This window comes from Conger conger, chromosome 4, assembly GCF_963514075.1.
Source record: "Conger conger chromosome 4, fConCon1.1, whole genome shotgun sequence".
Classification (NCBI taxonomy): Eukaryota; Metazoa; Chordata; class Actinopteri; order Anguilliformes; family Congridae; genus Conger; species Conger conger.
This window is the reverse complement of record NC_083763.1, coordinates 4552685-4570804: the sequence shown is the minus strand read 5'-3', so window position 1 is coordinate 4570804 and position 18120 is coordinate 4552685. Positions and strand designations below refer to the sequence as shown.

Genomic DNA, 18120 nt, shown 5'->3' with positions numbered 1-18120 from the left:
ACGAGTGCATAGGTTCTTCCACCGGTTAAAAGCATCAAATCCATAACTAGTAAAATACGCATGAAGAGCTGTTCTAAACAAAAAGACAGTCATCATAAGAGCAATTTAAAATATATATATATATTTGAATTAAGGGTTAAACAAGAGGGATATCCGAAGGGGTGAGTGGGGGGAGGGAGGAAATCAGGAGGGAGGACTAAGGTACTAAGGTTTAATCTGTTACTTTATTAAGTGTGTGTGTGTGTGTGTGTGTGTGTGTGTGTGTGTGTGTGTGTGTGTGTGTGTGTGTGCTTGACCTGACATGTTAAAACAGATAACATGTGAGTTAGGCGGACTCACAGCAGATGGACATAGATTGCAATCAGAAAGATATTAGAATTTTTATTATTTGCAAACATGCCCTAGACACATACCAGATGTAATATAATGTAATATGAACACCAGCATATGTCTTTACAATAGAAAAGGAGGTATTGTAAATAAACTATACTGGACTGTTGCTGGGTATGTTTTTGATGGGCACACAAGGTCAAAACTTTAACTTTTGTAAAGTAGCCTACAGACGGACAATTGAAAGCTTGTGGGGACAGTAAGTGTGCAAACAAACAGGTCTCGTGCCTTGTAGCGATTAATAGAGAACGCGTCTGCGGAACATGTGCGCGTCCGGGACCGGGGTTGCGGATCCCTGTTATGAAGCCTGGTGCACCGCTCTCTGCATTTCAGTTTGCATAATGACGGTCGCTTTGGTTGGTGGGGAGAGACGCTGCCGTTAAATTTGGATTCAGTGAAGACGCCAGGAGAGTTCCTCTGGAGTTCACCTCCGCCCGGTCGCTCAGCTGTTCCTGTCCTCTGACTGCCGCTTTCCATCTTCGGAGATAATTCCCAGACAATGGGCGTGGATTTGTAAATTATACACCGTTGTTCTCTTTGTGTTTGGGACCCGGGAGGTTTTTCCTGTTTAATGCGGTCAGAGAGGTATGTTCTCGGTGACCGCGCTATTTTTAATAAATCCCTTTAAATATGTTTGACCTAAGTGGGGGATTTCAAGAGCCGTAGTATTAACTAGAGCCAGAACATAATTCCACGCTGACAGCGGGGATAGCCTACGTGGTGTCGCGTTTTTGTTTTCCTACTCTGAACACGAACGGATGCGCGCAGGAAGACGCCGTTTTGCTCGCCAATATTGCGCTCCTCCCGCGCGATATGAAGTCTATATTGTGATATAGAATCATAATTATTACTCTTTGTGCGGAGTTGCCAAAGAACAAAAGAGAAATGAAGACGGAACTGTCTGGGATTATCGTGACGCTCTGGATATTTTTAGAGGTGAGTGCCAGCATATTCAGCCGTACGTACAGTACAGTGGGTTGTGTTTGGAGAAATACTCGTATGAAATCGCTGTTTACGTTGTACAGTACGTGTTAAGTTACTGTTTTTTTGTTTTGTTTTAGTTTTTTTGTGGTGGTAAGGTGATGCTGAACTGTATTACTGTTGGGTTTCTCAAATAATATTTAGCCTACACAGAAACTATGCTGGTAGCAAGCCACCTACAGAACCCCATATGATGCAATTGAGTTTTTACCTTCCTCAGTTTTTTCATGACAATATATTCCAAGACAAACATGCATATTTGAGAATATTTAAAGGAAGGTTGCATACACTGCTCTGGTGAAACGTCACTGGTTATAGGCTACAGAGCAACATTAGGTTCAGATTTGGGCAGCAAGCTAATGGCATCAATAACTCTGTGAAAAGTTCAGGATAGCCCTTCTCATTACCCTTCTACGTGAAAGTCGTGTTTTTGTGTTCAAATGATTGTTTCTTGGTGGCAATACAATCGTAGTATAAGCAGAAAGCTAAAAGTATAATACAGTTTATTCTCGTAAAATCAAGTAGGACATGATTATGAAAGAGCGCGGACGCTTTCAGAAATCGTTGACCACAAATGACACTTTCTGTAGCCCTTGTTAACGCATAATTGCAAGTTCATCTTTTAAATGCCATTATTTCAAGTTGTCTTGCAGTCCATTTACACTAATTCTGGCGAAACAAAGATCCAGTTTGATTCCCGTAATGCGAAGCACGTTTACGTTACAATCAAATAGTTGTCTTTGAATAGTAAATTAGGGTGAGTAACTTGCTGCCAGATGAGCTAAGACGGCTAATAGTGAGAAGACAGCTATGCTATAGCGGTTTACATAATTTGACACGGACAATGGAAGCTCTCTGTCATTGCTCTTGAGTGGTATTTATTCAAATATGAAAGCCAAGCTAAGCCTCGATAATTCTGTAATAAATCCTTCTCGCCTTGTACTCGTGTAGGCCTATTCCGTGAGTGATGAACAAAAGCTCAACACAGGATAAAGCGGAGAATCGCTCTTGTAACGTCATTTGTGTGTCAGCCTCGATCACACGTCGGCAGTGTATGGACTCTGACTTCTGAACGGCTGGATGCCGCTAAAATTGAGTTCAAATACATTCCGAACTGTTCGTTGCTATTTAAAGTTGATTCAAATGACAATTGTTTCAGCATTGAAAACACTAATGTTGTGCCACCCGGTCGTTCGCAAGCATGCCTATGCACTACAATATGCTTCTAGCAGGGACTGGTAGGAGAGTAGTTGTCGTTGACATAATCGACAGTGTTGGATGTTTGAAATGTATGCTGTCACTTTTAAGTTATTCCAATAGAAGAGACACAGACCTGGCCTCGCAGTAGTTATTCCATGTCAGATAGAGAAGGCCTTCTATTTCCAGCCTATATTCATGTTTTTTTAACATGCTATTTGGAACCGAAGCAGTCGCCAACGTGTCCACCCTCCTCCACTGTGTGAAAGTGCTACTAAATTTACTTAACTGATGGCGTACCTCTTCTGTTTTATTTTTGAGGGAAGGAGCCATTTCAATAAAGCGCAGGTTTGTTTATGGGACCGTTGCTCGCTGTAGACTGTCTGTTTTTGTTGTGCTATAAGTAAACATGGCTCCCGGAGCAGTTAACCATTCTGAAGCAGTACGGCGTGGAAAGATGAACTGTTTGGCAGTCAGTGCTTTTTTACAAGCTTTACTGTCGGAAATTATGATATGCAGATGGGAGTCTTTGAGGTGTGTAAATGCACCATTAATCAAAGCAGGCTTCTAGCCAATTAAAGCACAAATGGATATTTACCCCCTCCCCCCTTCTTTCTCTCTATCTCTACCTCTCTCTACAAATGCATTCATTTTGTTTATACACCCTTTATTTGTATTGGAAGATTTCATGTCAAATAGGTTTTGTGAACAATAGCGGCTAAGCTCGGCGTACTTGGGACGGTAATGATCCAAGCACTTTCTAGTCTGTTTTGGGTAGTACAGTAGTTCATATGATATGCTGTGAAATCGTCAGAAACAATCCACAGTTTCTTGCTTGACCAGAGGGAAAGTCTTACAGAACAACAGAGAACTATTTTATTTTATTTTATTATGGATACTGAAGCTTCCCTATTTTTTTTTTTGGGGGGGGGGGGGGGATGGGAACCTAATGAAATACTCTCAACGACACCCCGCCTTCCGGTCCTATTGTTTAGCTCAGTTGCACCAGGCAATAACAATTGAGAACAGAAAAGTATTTGAATCCAAAACTATTACGTGCTTGACCCAGGTCTGGTCAGGATTCACTTCCCAGGGAAGTCCTACTGCACCTGATGCTGTTAACACAGTCATTCTTGCTGCATTCCCAGGTGTAAAATCCAGTTTGAAATGACCAGCGGCCAGCTGTTTCAAAGCATAGCTTGAGCTGGTCAAACCATGTTAAGTATGGAGCTGGTCTGAACTGGTCAACCAGTTACCAGCTGTTTCAAAACCTAGCTTGAGCTGGTCAAACCATGTTAAGTATGGAGCTGGTCTTAACTGGTCAACCAGCTACCAGCTGTTTCAAAACATAGCTTGAGCTGGTCAAACCATGTTAAGTATGGAGCTGGTCTTAACTGGTCAACCAGCTGTTTCAAAACCTAGCTTGAGCTGGTCAAACCATGTTAAGTATGGAGCTGGTCTGAACTGGTCAACCAGTTACCAGCTGTTTCAAAACCTAGCTTGAGCTGGTCAAACCATGTTAAGTATGGAGCTGGTCTTAACTGGTCAACCAGCTACCAGCTGTTTCAAAACATAGCTTGAGCTGGTCAAACCATGTTAAGTATGGAGCTGGTCTTAACTGGTCAACCAGCTACCAGCTGTTTCAAAACATAACTTGAGCTGGTCAAAACCATGTTAAGTATGGAGCTGGTCTGAACTGGTCAACCAGCTAACAGCCATTTCAAAGCCTTGTTTGAGCTGTTTTTTTTCAGCAGGGTTTCTACTGTGCACTTAGAATGGGAGATTGAGTGGGTGTAGCTGGCACACACTATGGTCTTGCACCTGATCCAGGCGATTTGACTGACAGCCAGCTGGCCCTCAGCCACAGAAACAGGGACACACCGCTATATTCAAATCACACTCGCTTAACTCGATTGACGGCACATTCGGTTCAATCAAAGCAGACTCAGGTTGTTTCGGGGTCAGTCAAAGAAACCCTCAAGCTCTTTAAACGTTAATTACACACTTGATACATTTTTTTAGCTGTATACATGTTTATACATGCCTACTTTATAGTGTAACATTTTAATCCATCCCATTACTTTATTTATTTATTAATTAAATAATATCAGTTTGGCTTAATTGCTCAAAATGTGTGTTCTGCTGCATGCAAAGTTTTAAAGATGTGATCAGGCTGAAACAGCGAGTGCAGTTACTCTTTAAGACTGAAGAGAAGTCCAAAAAATTGAGAAGGTGTGGTCTGAAAACGGTGGTGCAATAGAACAATATCTACAGCAGGTGTTTTGTGGTGTCCTGAATGACGATTAACCATCCATCCATCCATCCATTATCTGAACCCGCTTATCCTGAACAGGGTCGCAGGGGGGCTGGAGCCTATCCCAGCATACATTGGGCGAAAGGCAGGAATACACCCTGGACAGGTCGCCAGTCCATCACAGGGCACACACACCATTCACTCACACACTCATACCTATGGGCAATTTAGACTCTCCAATCAGCCTAACCTGCATGTCTTTGGACTGTGGGAGGAAACCGGAGTACCCGGAGGAAACCCACGCAAACACGGGGAGAACATGCAAACTCCGCACAGAGAGGCCCCGGCCGACGGGGATTCGAACCCAGGACCTCCTTGCTGTGAGGCGGCAGTGCTACCCACTGCACCATCCGTGCCGCCTGACGATTAACCAGTTAAACGTTTTATCTGATGTATGGTGCATGTTGTAGCTCGTGCCTGGTTAAAACAGCTAGCCACATTACCTCCTGGAAGGTCATACCAATCAAACCGCACTCCATACACGTGCAGTTTCTAAAGCTAAAGCTGATAATAAATAAATACATAAACATCCATCTATTATCTTAACCCGCTTATCCTGAACAGGGTCACAGGGGGGCTGGAGCCTATCCCAGCATACATTGGGCGAAAGGCAGGAATACACCCTGGACAGGTCGCCAGTCCATCGCAGGGCACACACACCATTCACTCACACTAATTATAATAATAATAATAATAATAGTTCAGCTCCTGTTGTCACGTCCTCCTTCCTTACATTGTGGCATAGTGATAAACATAACCTTTTCACAGAAAATAAGTGTCTCACCTAATTTCTATGTAGCATTAAACCAATTTAAGCCGCCAGATAATGACCAGTAATGGACCAGCTATAATTTTTATATATGATTTAACATCAGTTTCTATACAAGCTTTGTGAGGATAGCACATATATGTACATAAAGAGTATAGTTAAAAATAGTTCAGTCATTGATTGCACTGCAGGACTGAAGAATAACCCAATAATCTATACTTCATATCTATATAATATCTCCCATCTGGAAATAATTTTAAAAAACTCACTTGACTCACTCACTCACTCACTCACATATTGATCTGTCGTCAACAAAATGGCCTCCTGAGAGTAAATTAGACCTTTGTGTCTAGAAGCTGCGGGATATTCAACATTATGCAAGCAGAGCAGACCTTTTCCGAGCAGTTTTCAATGTAATGAAATCAAAGCTGCTTTTTATTAGAGCTAATTTTAACTCTTAAGTTCTCGTAGCCCATATTGAGATAAGGGTGCATTGTAATATGCCAGTGATCCTATGGCATCCAATGGCATTTATTTATTAGTTCTGCTCTGACCCGAATCTCAGGTCCCTGGCCCCTTCACCCAACTGACTCCATTTATGCAAAGCTCGTCATGAAGTCACGCTCATCTTGGCAAATATTTCTCAGGGCCCTTTCCGGAACCCTTGAATCTCATTGTGCCATCCACCCAGTGTCAGGATGTTGAATTAAAATGTAAATTGTAATTTTATTCTGATGTTATTTCAGATTTGGCTGGATTGTTATTCATGAATATCAGTTCGCGGGCAAATTGGTAAGGGAATTGCAAAAGTTACTCCTCTTGTGCTGCTCATAAAAATATAGAGCTGCCTCACATTACTGTTGCTGGATGTATGAAAATTATCCAAATATTGTAAGGTACAGGATTTTCTGAACTTCTTTGGAGATATATATATTTTTTTATATGTATTTATTTATTCTCATAGTTAATATTGTATGTATGTTTTACAAAAATATAACCACATAGTGCAAGGACATCAACTTCCAATATTTTCAAAATTATTTTCATCGTCAAGTTGAGAAAAGGAACCTAATTACAATATTCTAATACAATGTTGTACACTGGCGGTGCAATTCAGGAAGTGAGAAAATTCACCCCTTGCACCACCTCTCCAAAAAGCTCGACTGCATCTCTCACCTCCTTTCTTATTTTATCTATAAATCCATATTTCTATCATCTGCATGTTTGTTATAACAATTGTCATGACAATTGATAATCTCTTTTGAACCTCCACAGTCGTGAATAGGTATTTCTACTGAACTCAGTCTTCTGAAGACATTTGAAAGCAGTTGAAATTGTACTTCCCTCTGGGGCCTTTCAGCGCACTTATCCCTGGTTATGGGTCTGCACTTTACACTTTGTTCTACATCGCTCTGGATGAGAGCGTCTGCCGAATGCCATTAATGTCATTTCTATTTAGTATTTTGATCATTTTTAAACGGATTGGATGTTGTCTCTGTAACGTCGTTACATCTTTATTCGATTCACACCTTCATGGCAATTTTATTATTTTATTATTTTTAGAGTCACAATCCTTCTCACCCTCACCACTCTTGAGAATTTGGCGTACCGCACCATACCGTTTTTGTATTGCGATTAGGCAGTTGTTGCAAACTAATAGGACCCCTGTGTTCCACTTGCGAAAGAAATACAAAAAAATGGAAAATCCTTTCGAATGACTCAGCTGTGGTCAAGGGAATGAGTGTGTCGAGCATTTAATGGGAAGGACCGGCTATTTGTAAATGTACAAGCTTGAAAGCTATTAGGCTAATACCCCAGGCTAATGCTCTGTTAGCGCTCCTTTTACAAATATTATCCTTTTTTGCCCTCAAATTACCTTTGCTGTGCCATTCTGCCACTACTTCTCTGAGTCTGGAAAGTTCACAGGTTGTATATTAGCCAAGTATAGTTACTTTACACGCTGTGTTTTGACCTACACAACAGTACTGAGTTGGCTTTGCTTACTACCGAACAAAAGTCCACTGTACTTCCACTGTGCAACAGTATACACAGCCGTTCAAAAGTTAATGTACAATGCGATATTACGAATAGGCTGTTTGGCACAGCATAGACCAAAAATTGCTGGCAACCCCTGTGGCGATATTGACAATGTAAGACGCGTTTGAGCTCCATATGGCTTTTATAAAGCATAAATCCATGAACACATAATATAAGACAAGACCATTTTAAGTGCAGAACCTTAAACCTGTGTGGAGTATCCTTCCACAAGCTAAAGTTTAGTCGCTAGGCAACTGGATTTCCTGGCTAGTATTCTCATTTAAACTGGCCTGTTGCGAGCAGTCAAGTCATAAAATGCATCCATCTTTCGGGCTGAGACATTAAGCCAAGGTCCTGACTCAGTGTGGACAGTAAAGAACCCATGACACTCTTCGCAAAGAGTAGGGGGGTTCCCCAGTTTCCTGGATAAATTCACAATCCTGGCTCTTTCAACCTGCCACCTAATCATCCCCTGATTCAATTGGCAAGAACACTGCCCTCTCCCTCTCCACCTCAGCTGGTGTGTGTGGTGAACGTTCTGGCACAAAATGGCAGCCGTGCATCACCCAGGTGGGTGCTACACATTGGTGGTGGATGAGGAGAGTTTCCCCCTCATCACTGTAAAGTGCTCTGAGTGTCCATAAAAGCGCTATATAAATGTAATGATCTATATAAATATCTATATCTATATCTATATAAAATTTGAATGCAGGCTTGAAAACATTTGCTTGAAGACAAGGGCTGAACAGAATATTCAACTCCCCTTGTTACCACTGTCAACAAGAATAAAAATATCAATAACAATTTGTTATGTAGTTGTCGCCTTTATCCAAAGCGACATACAGTTGATTAGACTGAGCAGGGGCAATCCCCCCCAGGAGCAGTGCGGGGCTAAGGGCCTCGCTCAAGGGCCCAGCAGCTGTGCGGATCTTATCATGGCTACACCGGGGCTTGAACCACCAACCTTCCGGGTCCCAGTCTTATACTATACCTTAGCCACTGGGCTACAACCTGCACCTTTAAGTGTGCAAGAGGTATGGCCCTTACTGTGGGACAGCTGCTCACTGCTAACGAATGAGTGAGTGGTTTCCACTGGTGCTCATTTACAGACAATTTACAGTCCTCAGCAGCTTTCCTACAGACCAGCGGGCATGTAGAAGCTGGCTCGTTATTTTGCCGTTTCGCCTGTCTGTACATCACCAGAGTGCACGCACGCCGGGCAGCCGTTGGTCTGTGTGCGTTCGGCCACTTAATGAAAAGTTGGGATTCGAGGGTTAGGAGACGGCTGCCTGTCCGAGTGTGAGTGCAATTTTACGATTAAAATGAGAGGCGGCCTGTAGCGTAGTGGTTAAGGTAAATGACTGGGATACGCAAGGTTGGGGGTTCTAATCCCGGTGTAGCCACAATAAGATCCGCACAGCCGTTGGGCCCTTGAGCAAGGCCCTTAACCCTGAATTGCTCCAGGGGAAGATTGTCTCCTGCTTAGTCTAATCAACTGTACGTCGCTCTGGATAAGAGCGTCTGCCAAATGCCAATAACGTAACGTAACGTAACGAGTGTCGAGTTTCGGTCATACAATGATCATCATTGAAGTGGTGGCCAGTTGTAGTCTACTGGTAAGCGGGTAAGTTTATTCTGAATGGTGTTGTACTTGTATGGATCAATGGTAGCTTATATAATAGGGGGCGTTCCCTAATATTAGCCAATAGTACTCTGTGTATAGTGGCGTATAGTGTATGCGGTAGTAATCATTCACTCCTGTAACAGCTTGTGCCTGTGTGGTGTGGGGGCGGATTACATTTTCAGATGGTCTACGAGAGGCGGTTGCATTAAAAAAACGGAATTCCCTGAACGACCCTGGCGACTATCTATCCGGTCCGAAAGCCTATTCAGGTTATACGGGATGGCATGGCCGTCCAAATTAATTCACCATTTGGATCCAGTGTTACATTTTCATTTGTGGTCAGGATTATCTCCCATTATATCACAATAATGGAAACTGGTATGAGCGAGACGGTGACATTTTCCTCGTGTTGAATCCCCTCGTTTTGAATAGATGACTTCTGAAGCTGTGTTGAGAGACAATCGGAAAGCATCTGAATTTTTCCCCGAACTCCCTAATTGTACTAATTAGCAATTCATTGCTGTAAAATGCTGTATATTCAGGACACTAAGCTTAAGCTGTAAGACAGTGCTGTAAGAACTCTTTCTGGACCACAATCCTACCAAAACGCCCATTTACTGTGTATTGGGCGTACATTCAGAATAGCTTACACTTTTCCGTGGGATATCAATTTGTGTAATACCAATAAAGTAAGTACACACTCAAACAAATACTCAAATACCCTAATTTTCTAGAAAAGGAAAATAATATTTGTCTTCCAGCATCACAGTTGCTCTGTTCCTTTTGGGAAACTAACCTGGGTCTGGGTAATGCAGTCCACTCCTGTTGCACACACACACTGGCATTCAAAGCCGATGGCATTACCCTGCTGTAAGCCGGAATTGCGTTCCACGTTCAGCAGCTCGTCTGTGAGCAGAGCTCTGGGCTGAGGGGAGCGGGGTGCCTTAAGGCGAAGGGAGTGTGGTGGGCCTGGCGAATCTCGGGAGCGTTCCCTTTGAGGGATTACCGCCCCCCCCCCACCACTCCCAGGGCCGGCCACCGACAGTCTGCCGGGGGGGGCCCCGGGAAACGCTCCGCGGCAGATTTGTTTGTGTGTCTGCTAATAGAATCGACATCCCCGCGGTTTGAAATATTGATTTTCCCGGCCTCGTGGTGGTGGTGGGGGGAGGGGGGGGGGGACGCTGTTGCAAAAACAAAGGGCCACGCGGTTAATCCATTTTCCGCGCGGCGTCCGTCTCCGGGTGTGAGAACAAATGTTACGCCCCAAACACTTTGGGAATGAGAGCTTTCTTTGGTTCGGTTACAGCGTGTGTGTCTGTATATATATATATATGTATTGGGCTGGATTTATTGGCTGCCTGTAGCTTCTCCAGCATGCACAGTAAGGTTTATGGACGTCATGAGAATGGTTGGGGGGGCGTGAAGGGATAATTGGAGTGGTTTTGTGCCGCTCGGTGTGAAATATCACTTTTATTGTGACTCAGCTCCAAATTATGGATCAGGGATATCAACTCCAGTCCTGGAGGGCCGGTGTGTATGCAGGATGATAGCAGGGATGGGCAGCTCCCAGTCCTGGAGGGCCGGTGTGTATGCAGGATTATAGCAGGGATGGGCAGCTCCCAGTCCTGGAGCACCGGTGTGTATGCAGGATTTTGCTGCCACCAGTCAGCTAATAAGCCATATGCACCCTGACTGATTCACTCGTAATATTAAACCACAATAAAATTCCTCCAAGAACATTTATCAGCTGCTGTTTATATCACAGAACGTGGCTATAAATGACAGATCATGTAAATGATTGGGCTAATTAAATTAAGAGCAGAAGTTGATCTGAAATCCAGGACCATCCCTGTTATAGATATTTTAGTCATCACGTAGACCTGCTGTTTGCTTGGAATTCATTCCAGTGTATTTTTAGAAGGCCTGAAACATGTGCACGGCGTCATCGTTAATCTCATCTCTGCTTCTTGCGATGTTTGATCTCCAGTTGCGGCGGTGGTGTATATTCCTCCCAGACTGGCCGGTAGAAGTGGGCATCTGATTGAGTTGGGTGCGATTTTCCTGGGTCACAGGCCGAGGCACTGATTGTGTCAGACAGCAGATTCACTGGGGGAAGAGTTCTGCGGTGCATCCATGGAGATCCCGCCCATTGATCCTTACCAGAAAGTAAAAGTCCACCCCAGTATTTTGTTCCAGTTCTTTGGATTTGCCAATTAGCACAATTCTTCAGCCAGGAGGTTGAACTGATGATGTAATTGTACCTGTTGGGAAATATAACATTACAAAATATATCCTCCCGGGCATCTTGGATGACAAAACGAGCAGAATAATGTTCTCTCTTTATTTGAATGTCTTTTGTACTGTAGGTTTCAGCATGGTTGAATATGGTTCTTCGGTGACTCACTTAGCTGGGGGGGGGGGGGGGGGGGGGGTGGTTCATGTTTTTCCGAACAGACTACATTTGTCGGCCCAACTGTGAAATTCCAACAGACGGCTTCAAGAACCGAGCAGAGTGGAAAGCAAAGCGTTCTCTCTGCACCCCGAAATAGCATCCCGCCCGCGAGATAGGTGAAAGGAGGAATGGCAACACTGCAGGGTACACGTGAAGGCACGTTTCTAGTGAAGTGCCTCCCTGCGATTCCTAATTAGCTACATACCCTCCAGAAAAAAACACAGACAGAGCTCCCAGCTCAACATGGTTTAGCTGGTTGACCAGTTCAGACCAGCTCCCAGCTCGACGTGGTTTAGCTGGTTGACCAGTTCAGACCAGCTCCCAGCTCGACATGGTTTAGCTGGTTGACCAATTCAGACCAGCTCCCAGCTTGACATCCCAGCTCAAGCTACGTTCTGAAACAGCTGGTAGCTGCTTGACCAGCTGCTATCTCAGACACGCTACCAGTACTAGCTGGTTGACCAGCTCATACCCAGCTAGACCAGCTTCATGACCAGTTTAACCGACTCATTTTTCAAGCTGTTTGAGCTGGTATTGCTGTATTTAGCTGAGTTAATTTAGTATGATATGCATCATAGTTATAACACTTAACGTCTGTTAAAGTCTGTTTCACTGCTGCTTTTGTTTGTTTGTTTGTTTGTTCTCAACAGATGAATCTACAGGGTCCAGGTCCTTACCTGTGTAGTCACATCTAGCACTTGGAAGTGCACTTCCCTCTAAGGCTTTCAGCGCCATTGTCCCTGGTTATGCACTGTGTTGTACATCGCTCTGGATAACAGTGGCTACCAAATACCTGTAATGCAACATAATGTGAGGATAGGCCTGAGATTTCACACGGTAGATCTTGGAGGCTGTTTGAAAGACTCAACACTTAAGGCTCTGACCTAAATTTCCATTTCAACTAGGAAATGTTAGACTTTTTCATCTGTCCCGGTGCGGTCTGATGGCGATCTCATGTTGGTAAAGGAAGAATACTAAAGGGGCGGTAGGGATGGTGCAGTGGGTAGCACTGCCGCCTCACAGCAAGGAGGTCCTGGGTTTGAATCCCCGTCGGCCGGGGCCTCTCTGTGTGGAGTTTGCATGTTCTCCTCGTGTCTGCGTGGGTTTCCTCCGGGTACTCCGGTTTCCTCCCGCAGTCCAAAGACATGCAGGTTAGACTGATTGGAGAGTCTAAACTGCCTGTGGGTATGGGTTTGTGAGTGAATGGTGTGTGTGCCCTGCGATGGACTGCCGACCTGTCCAGGGTGTATTCCTGCCTTTCCGCCAAATGTATGCTGGGATAGGCTCAAGCCCCCCTGCGACCCTGTTCAGGATAAGCGGGTTAAGTTAATGGATGGATGGATGGAATACTGGAAGGAAACTGGAAGATCGTATTAGCATTTTCCCTCTCCTCTCAGCTGTTTGCTGTTTCCCTTCCACTGGGAGCAGGAGGATGGGAGAGAAAAAAACCCCAAAGGAACAGATGTGTACCTTCCTGGCAGGATTTAAGGATTTAGAGACAGCGTTCCCCAATCTGCTTGAAAGAGAGAGAGAGAGAGAGAGAGAGAGAGAGAGAGAGAATGTCTCTTCTGTTTACAGACCCATTTCCTTCTAAATAATGAAGCAAATTAGTTATATGTCCGCAGCCCTTGGGTACTAATTTGTACTTTCAGGGTGCATTTGGGAAATTCGATCCTTGAAGAACAATAATGTGGGCGTGTGGCCTGTAGCGTAGTGGTTAAGGTACATGACTGGGACCCACGAGCTCGGGGGTTCGATCCCCGGTGTAGCCGCAATAAGATCCGCACAGCCGTCGGGCCCTTGAGCAAGGCCCTTAACCCTGCACTGCTCCAGGGGAGCAGGTCTCCTGCTTAGTCTAATCAACTGTACATCACTCTGGATAAAAAGATGTGATGTAATAAAAAAATTCACATCTGTCACTTTATTTCTGAGAGTGAGGAATGCACCCATGCCAGTGTCACTGGGCACACACACCATTCCCTCATACCTACACTCATACACTCACACCAAGACTCTCTAACTCAGGGGTCACCAACACGGTGCCCGCGGGCACCAACTCGCCCCCAAGGACCACATGAGTCGCCCGCAGGCCTGTTCTAAAAATAGCACAACTCACTAGTGAGCTGCATCTAAAATTTAATTTTATTCTGTTGCTATTTTTTTTTTATCACACTTGCATTTATATAGATTTAAAAATGACAATATCTTAAAAATATGTTTATTATACATGAAGTTTAGATAAGTTTAGGTGAACTCTGACCTACTCTAGTTCAAAGGTCAGTATTGTGCGCGTGACAAAACAAACTGGTAGCCCTTAGTATGACTCAGTACCCATGAAGTAGCTCTCAGTTTCAAAAAGGTTGGTGACCCCTGCTTTAGACTGTGGGAGGAAACCCTTGTGGACTCTCTGCCAAGGCTGCCCACTGCACCACCATCCCGGCCTGTATAGAATACAGCTGACTTCAATGCAGGCTGTATTCAAACAAATGTAGTGAATGATTTTTAATCTCACTGATTTGACATCGCAGGTAAATACTGAGGTGTGTCAGTGTCAAACCACACTGTTTTACTCTTTGTTTGACCAGTGTAATGTTCTTTCCTTATTAGCAAATGAGTCAAACTGTCTCACCTCATCTGCAATATTTGGTTATTATTTAGTAAAAAAAAAACATATAGAAAGAGGATAGAAAAAGTCTAGATATGAGACTAAAATACTGGTTGAAATTGACATATTATTTTCTTGTAGTGCATGTACAAGATTTGGCAACACAAGGCTTTGTTGCTCCTCAATCCTCTCTCCAATGTAAGACTCAGTTGTACTTTAGCTTGCCCGTGCTACAGGGCTAAAATACTGAACGCACTGTTATGCGGCAGTATCAGCTCCCAGGCTCGTCTCTGCCCAGTGGAGTTTGCATATTTATTGTGAAGACTCACAAACTGTTTATTTAAATCATATTTAAAAAAGAAAGCTCATCCTCATTTCCATTACAATGCTAATCATTGCAGTGGTGAGAAAGGGAATTATCCACACGGAGAATGATAAGAAATCCGGTCCCCGGGTTTTCAAAACGGAGAGAGTCATAAATTTTGCACCGTCGCCCTACCCTGTTCTGCTCCAAAACCACTGTTCTGCAATCTTTCTCCGGTCACTGCAAACGAACCATGTTTGATGTATCTTGTATGTTCTATTGTGTACAGGAACGAGATCAGTATGCAGATTGAGGATAATGATGTCATGGGACTGTCGAGGTGGCTTGGATGAAGTCTCACCACACACACAGTTTAGCATAGCGCACTGTTTACCGAGAAGTGTTTGTTTTTCAACGGAAAGATTTGAAAGCGCTCATCTCTCAATCATCTCAGTTGCTCCCCGAATAAATTCAATACCTTCTCGGCAGACGGAGTTGGGTGCTGTCCCTTTTGCTTTTGTGCCTTGGCCGTATTATAGAATTAAACGTTTTAAATGATATACGGGGCCGTAGTTAAATTAAAATTAATTGTAATATGTCTTCCTTCAGACTATGATATATTAGCAGCAAATTATTGTGAATATCCGTGGCTTTTGTGTCATTAAAACCGTGCCGTGTAACATTATTAGAATGCCGTAATTTCGTTTGCCCTGACAGTGATGGATTCAGGTTTTTGTCTGGAGGTAATAGGGTGGGAAGAAAGCGGGGCCACGTTTCGGCTTGCGGTGTTCTGCGCCTGTTCGTCCGCGCCCGGTGGAGTAGCTCTAGTGTAGCGGTGTGGAAGCTTCTTTCAGCACTGATGAAGGTCTGAGTGAGAACAAAGCTTTTGTTCACCTTATTTTTTACATTACATTACATTACAAGTGCATACCCATAACCAGGGATAAGTGCGCTGAAAGACCCTAGAGGGAAATACAAATTCAACTGCTACCGGTACAACAAAGATAAGGACTAGGGCCAATTTGATCATCGGATATATGAATAAACAGCTTGCCTAGCCAAAGAAAACTAGCAAAGGTATTATCCTAATGACACAAGTAAAGTAAATACAACAGTTAGGGTTTACAGGGAGGTAGGGAGGGGCGTGGAGAGGTGCAGATTGAAGAGGTGTTCTTGAAGGTGGTCACTCAGAGTCTCTGCTGTTCTGACCTCCACGGTGGTGGAACGAACTTCCGTCTTCAAGCTGCACAGACAGTAGTCGTGGTAGTAGTAGTAGTGCGGTTATTTATTTTACGCCTGTTTTTTTTTGGCTCTTTTTACTTTTTGGTACACAGTTGTGTTTGGCGTCATGTGAGCTGGAATAAATCGGCGCCTTCAGGGACTCACAGTTCCGTGTTTTGTCTTCGCAGTGTGTGTTTAGCGTTCTCTCCTCTGTCCTACACTGTTAGCTCTGCACACCGGCAGTGCTACTTCAGCTCCTCGTGTTGACAGAGCGCAACAGCATTTTCTTGTTTTTGTTAGAAACGGTGGAAGTTTGGTTTTCGTCAGATAAAAAGTTTCCTGGCTGGCGCAAGGCTTTGGCCTTTCTGCCAACCCCGCCTGTGCTTCTGCCCACCATTGTTCACTCTTCCAGCAGCGACACAGACGGCTCTTTGTACCCTCCACCCCTCCACCAGCCTGGCTTCGAACGGTGACGTCCCGCTCCCTCCCGTCGGGGATAAACACGCGGCGTTGTGTCCGCTGCAGGCGTGCATTGTGGGAAAGCCCCACCGCGCCACCGGCATGGCCATAGGCCCAGGAGAGACAGACTGTGTCTCCCTCTCTGCCTCAGCTGGTGTGTGGGGAGCGTTCGGCCACAAAATGGCCGCCGGTGCATCATCCAGGTGGGTGCTGCACATCGGTGGTGGTCGAGGCGAGTTTTCCCCCTCATTACCAAAAGTAGAGTAATGTTCTCTTTGGGTGCAAATGAGTACGTTTTCCAAGCAAATAAGGTACAAATTAATTATATATTGGCAGTTCAATGTACCTACTGTATAAGGTACTGCACCAGCGACAAGCATTTGTACCTTTTTGTGTGTTTTTGTGTGCTATGGGACATTTTTATAATGCTATTGAGTGGTGTGACAGGTTTCTCCAAAGCAGTGGGTGGCAGGTGGAAAAATGCAGTTGTGTTATCTACAAATGCAAGCTAAATATGACTAATCATCGCAATGAAGTAGTTGAAGTAGCAGCAGTGTGGGCTTATAAAAATGGAAATGAATTGAAATCAAATAAAAATTCATGTTTTAATCACTTTCTGATTAAATTTGATTAAATTCTGGTCTCTGTTTGAACAGATTGTCATAATTTGGCAGTGCATAGTGTAAACTTTCTGCATCGTAGGAATTGTTTGGAACAGACAAGTATCATTCTGCCAGCCGCATAATATTTGGAAACACTGCTTTCACCTCTTTTCCTGTAGTACTAGTTTGGAAGTACGGTATTCGTACAGAGGTCCAGTGGTCCAGGAGCGTTGTCCACGTTTAGGGTCCAGCCTGCCCCTGGCTGTCGCACTCTGTAGCACAGCTTACCACTGCACAGTGTTGGAAAGAAGAACTTGTAAATTGGCTGTAATTGATTTTTCCTTGCAGAACCAATAAAATGTGCAAAACATTATTGTCTGCACCATCTGTTGACTCCTCTGTGACCGTTCTGTCTGCGGAGGGCATGTGGCACGTACGTCTGCTGAAACAGTTTTTCCGGTGAATATCCCTGCCGGTCCCTATATTCCCATGTCCCCGTGCCTATGAAAATGCCTGGAAATGCATGCAATTGCAGGATCTTCACATTTTTAAAGTGGGCGGCACGGATGGTGCAGTGGGTAGCACTGCCGCCTCACAGCAAGGAGGTCCTGGGTTCGAATCCCCGTCGGCCGGGGCCTCTCTGTGCGGAGTTTGCATGTTCTCCCCATGTCTGCGTGGGTTTCCTCCGGGTACTCCGGTTTCCTCCCACAGTCCAAAGACATGCAGGTTAGGCTGATTGGAGAGTCTAAATTGCCCGTAGGTGTGAGTGAATGGTGTGTGTGCCCTGCGATGGACTGGCGACCTGTCCAGGGTGTATTCCCAATGTATGCTGGGATAGGCTCCAGCGACCCTGTTCAGGATAAGCGTGTTAGGATAATGAATGAATGAATGAATATTCCTGCCGTTTCCTATACTCCCATGTACCTGTGCCTATGAAAATGCATGCAATTCAGGGTTTTCAACTTTTTAAAGTGAAATATTCACACTGAAATCTCTGTCGACCGCTCTCAATTTTTTTTTACTGAAGATTCCCTCCGTGAAAAACAGCCGCTGTATTCTCTTTTGTTGTTGTTTGTTTTCAGACAGCGGTTGATTTTTTTTGTTTGTGACTGGCAGATTTTGTGCCTCTGTTCACTGTTAACTGTGCAAACTAAAAGGACTCCGT

At 44.3% G+C, this 18120-nt stretch overlaps 1 protein-coding gene across 1 annotated transcript in view; it reads left to right on the top strand.

The window, feature by feature from the left end:
- Nucleotides 1–281: 281 nt before the first annotated feature.
- LOC133125758 (WW domain binding protein VOPP1-like) overlaps nucleotides 282–18120 on the top strand; it is a 74365-nt gene continuing 56526 nt past the window's right edge. The window contains exon 1 of the mRNA XM_061237334.1: nucleotides 282–1326. Coding sequence (XP_061093318.1) covers nucleotides 1276–1326 — 51 coding nt within the window. The 5' untranslated portion in view covers nucleotides 282–1275. The remainder of the gene's footprint in view (nucleotides 1327–18120) is intronic.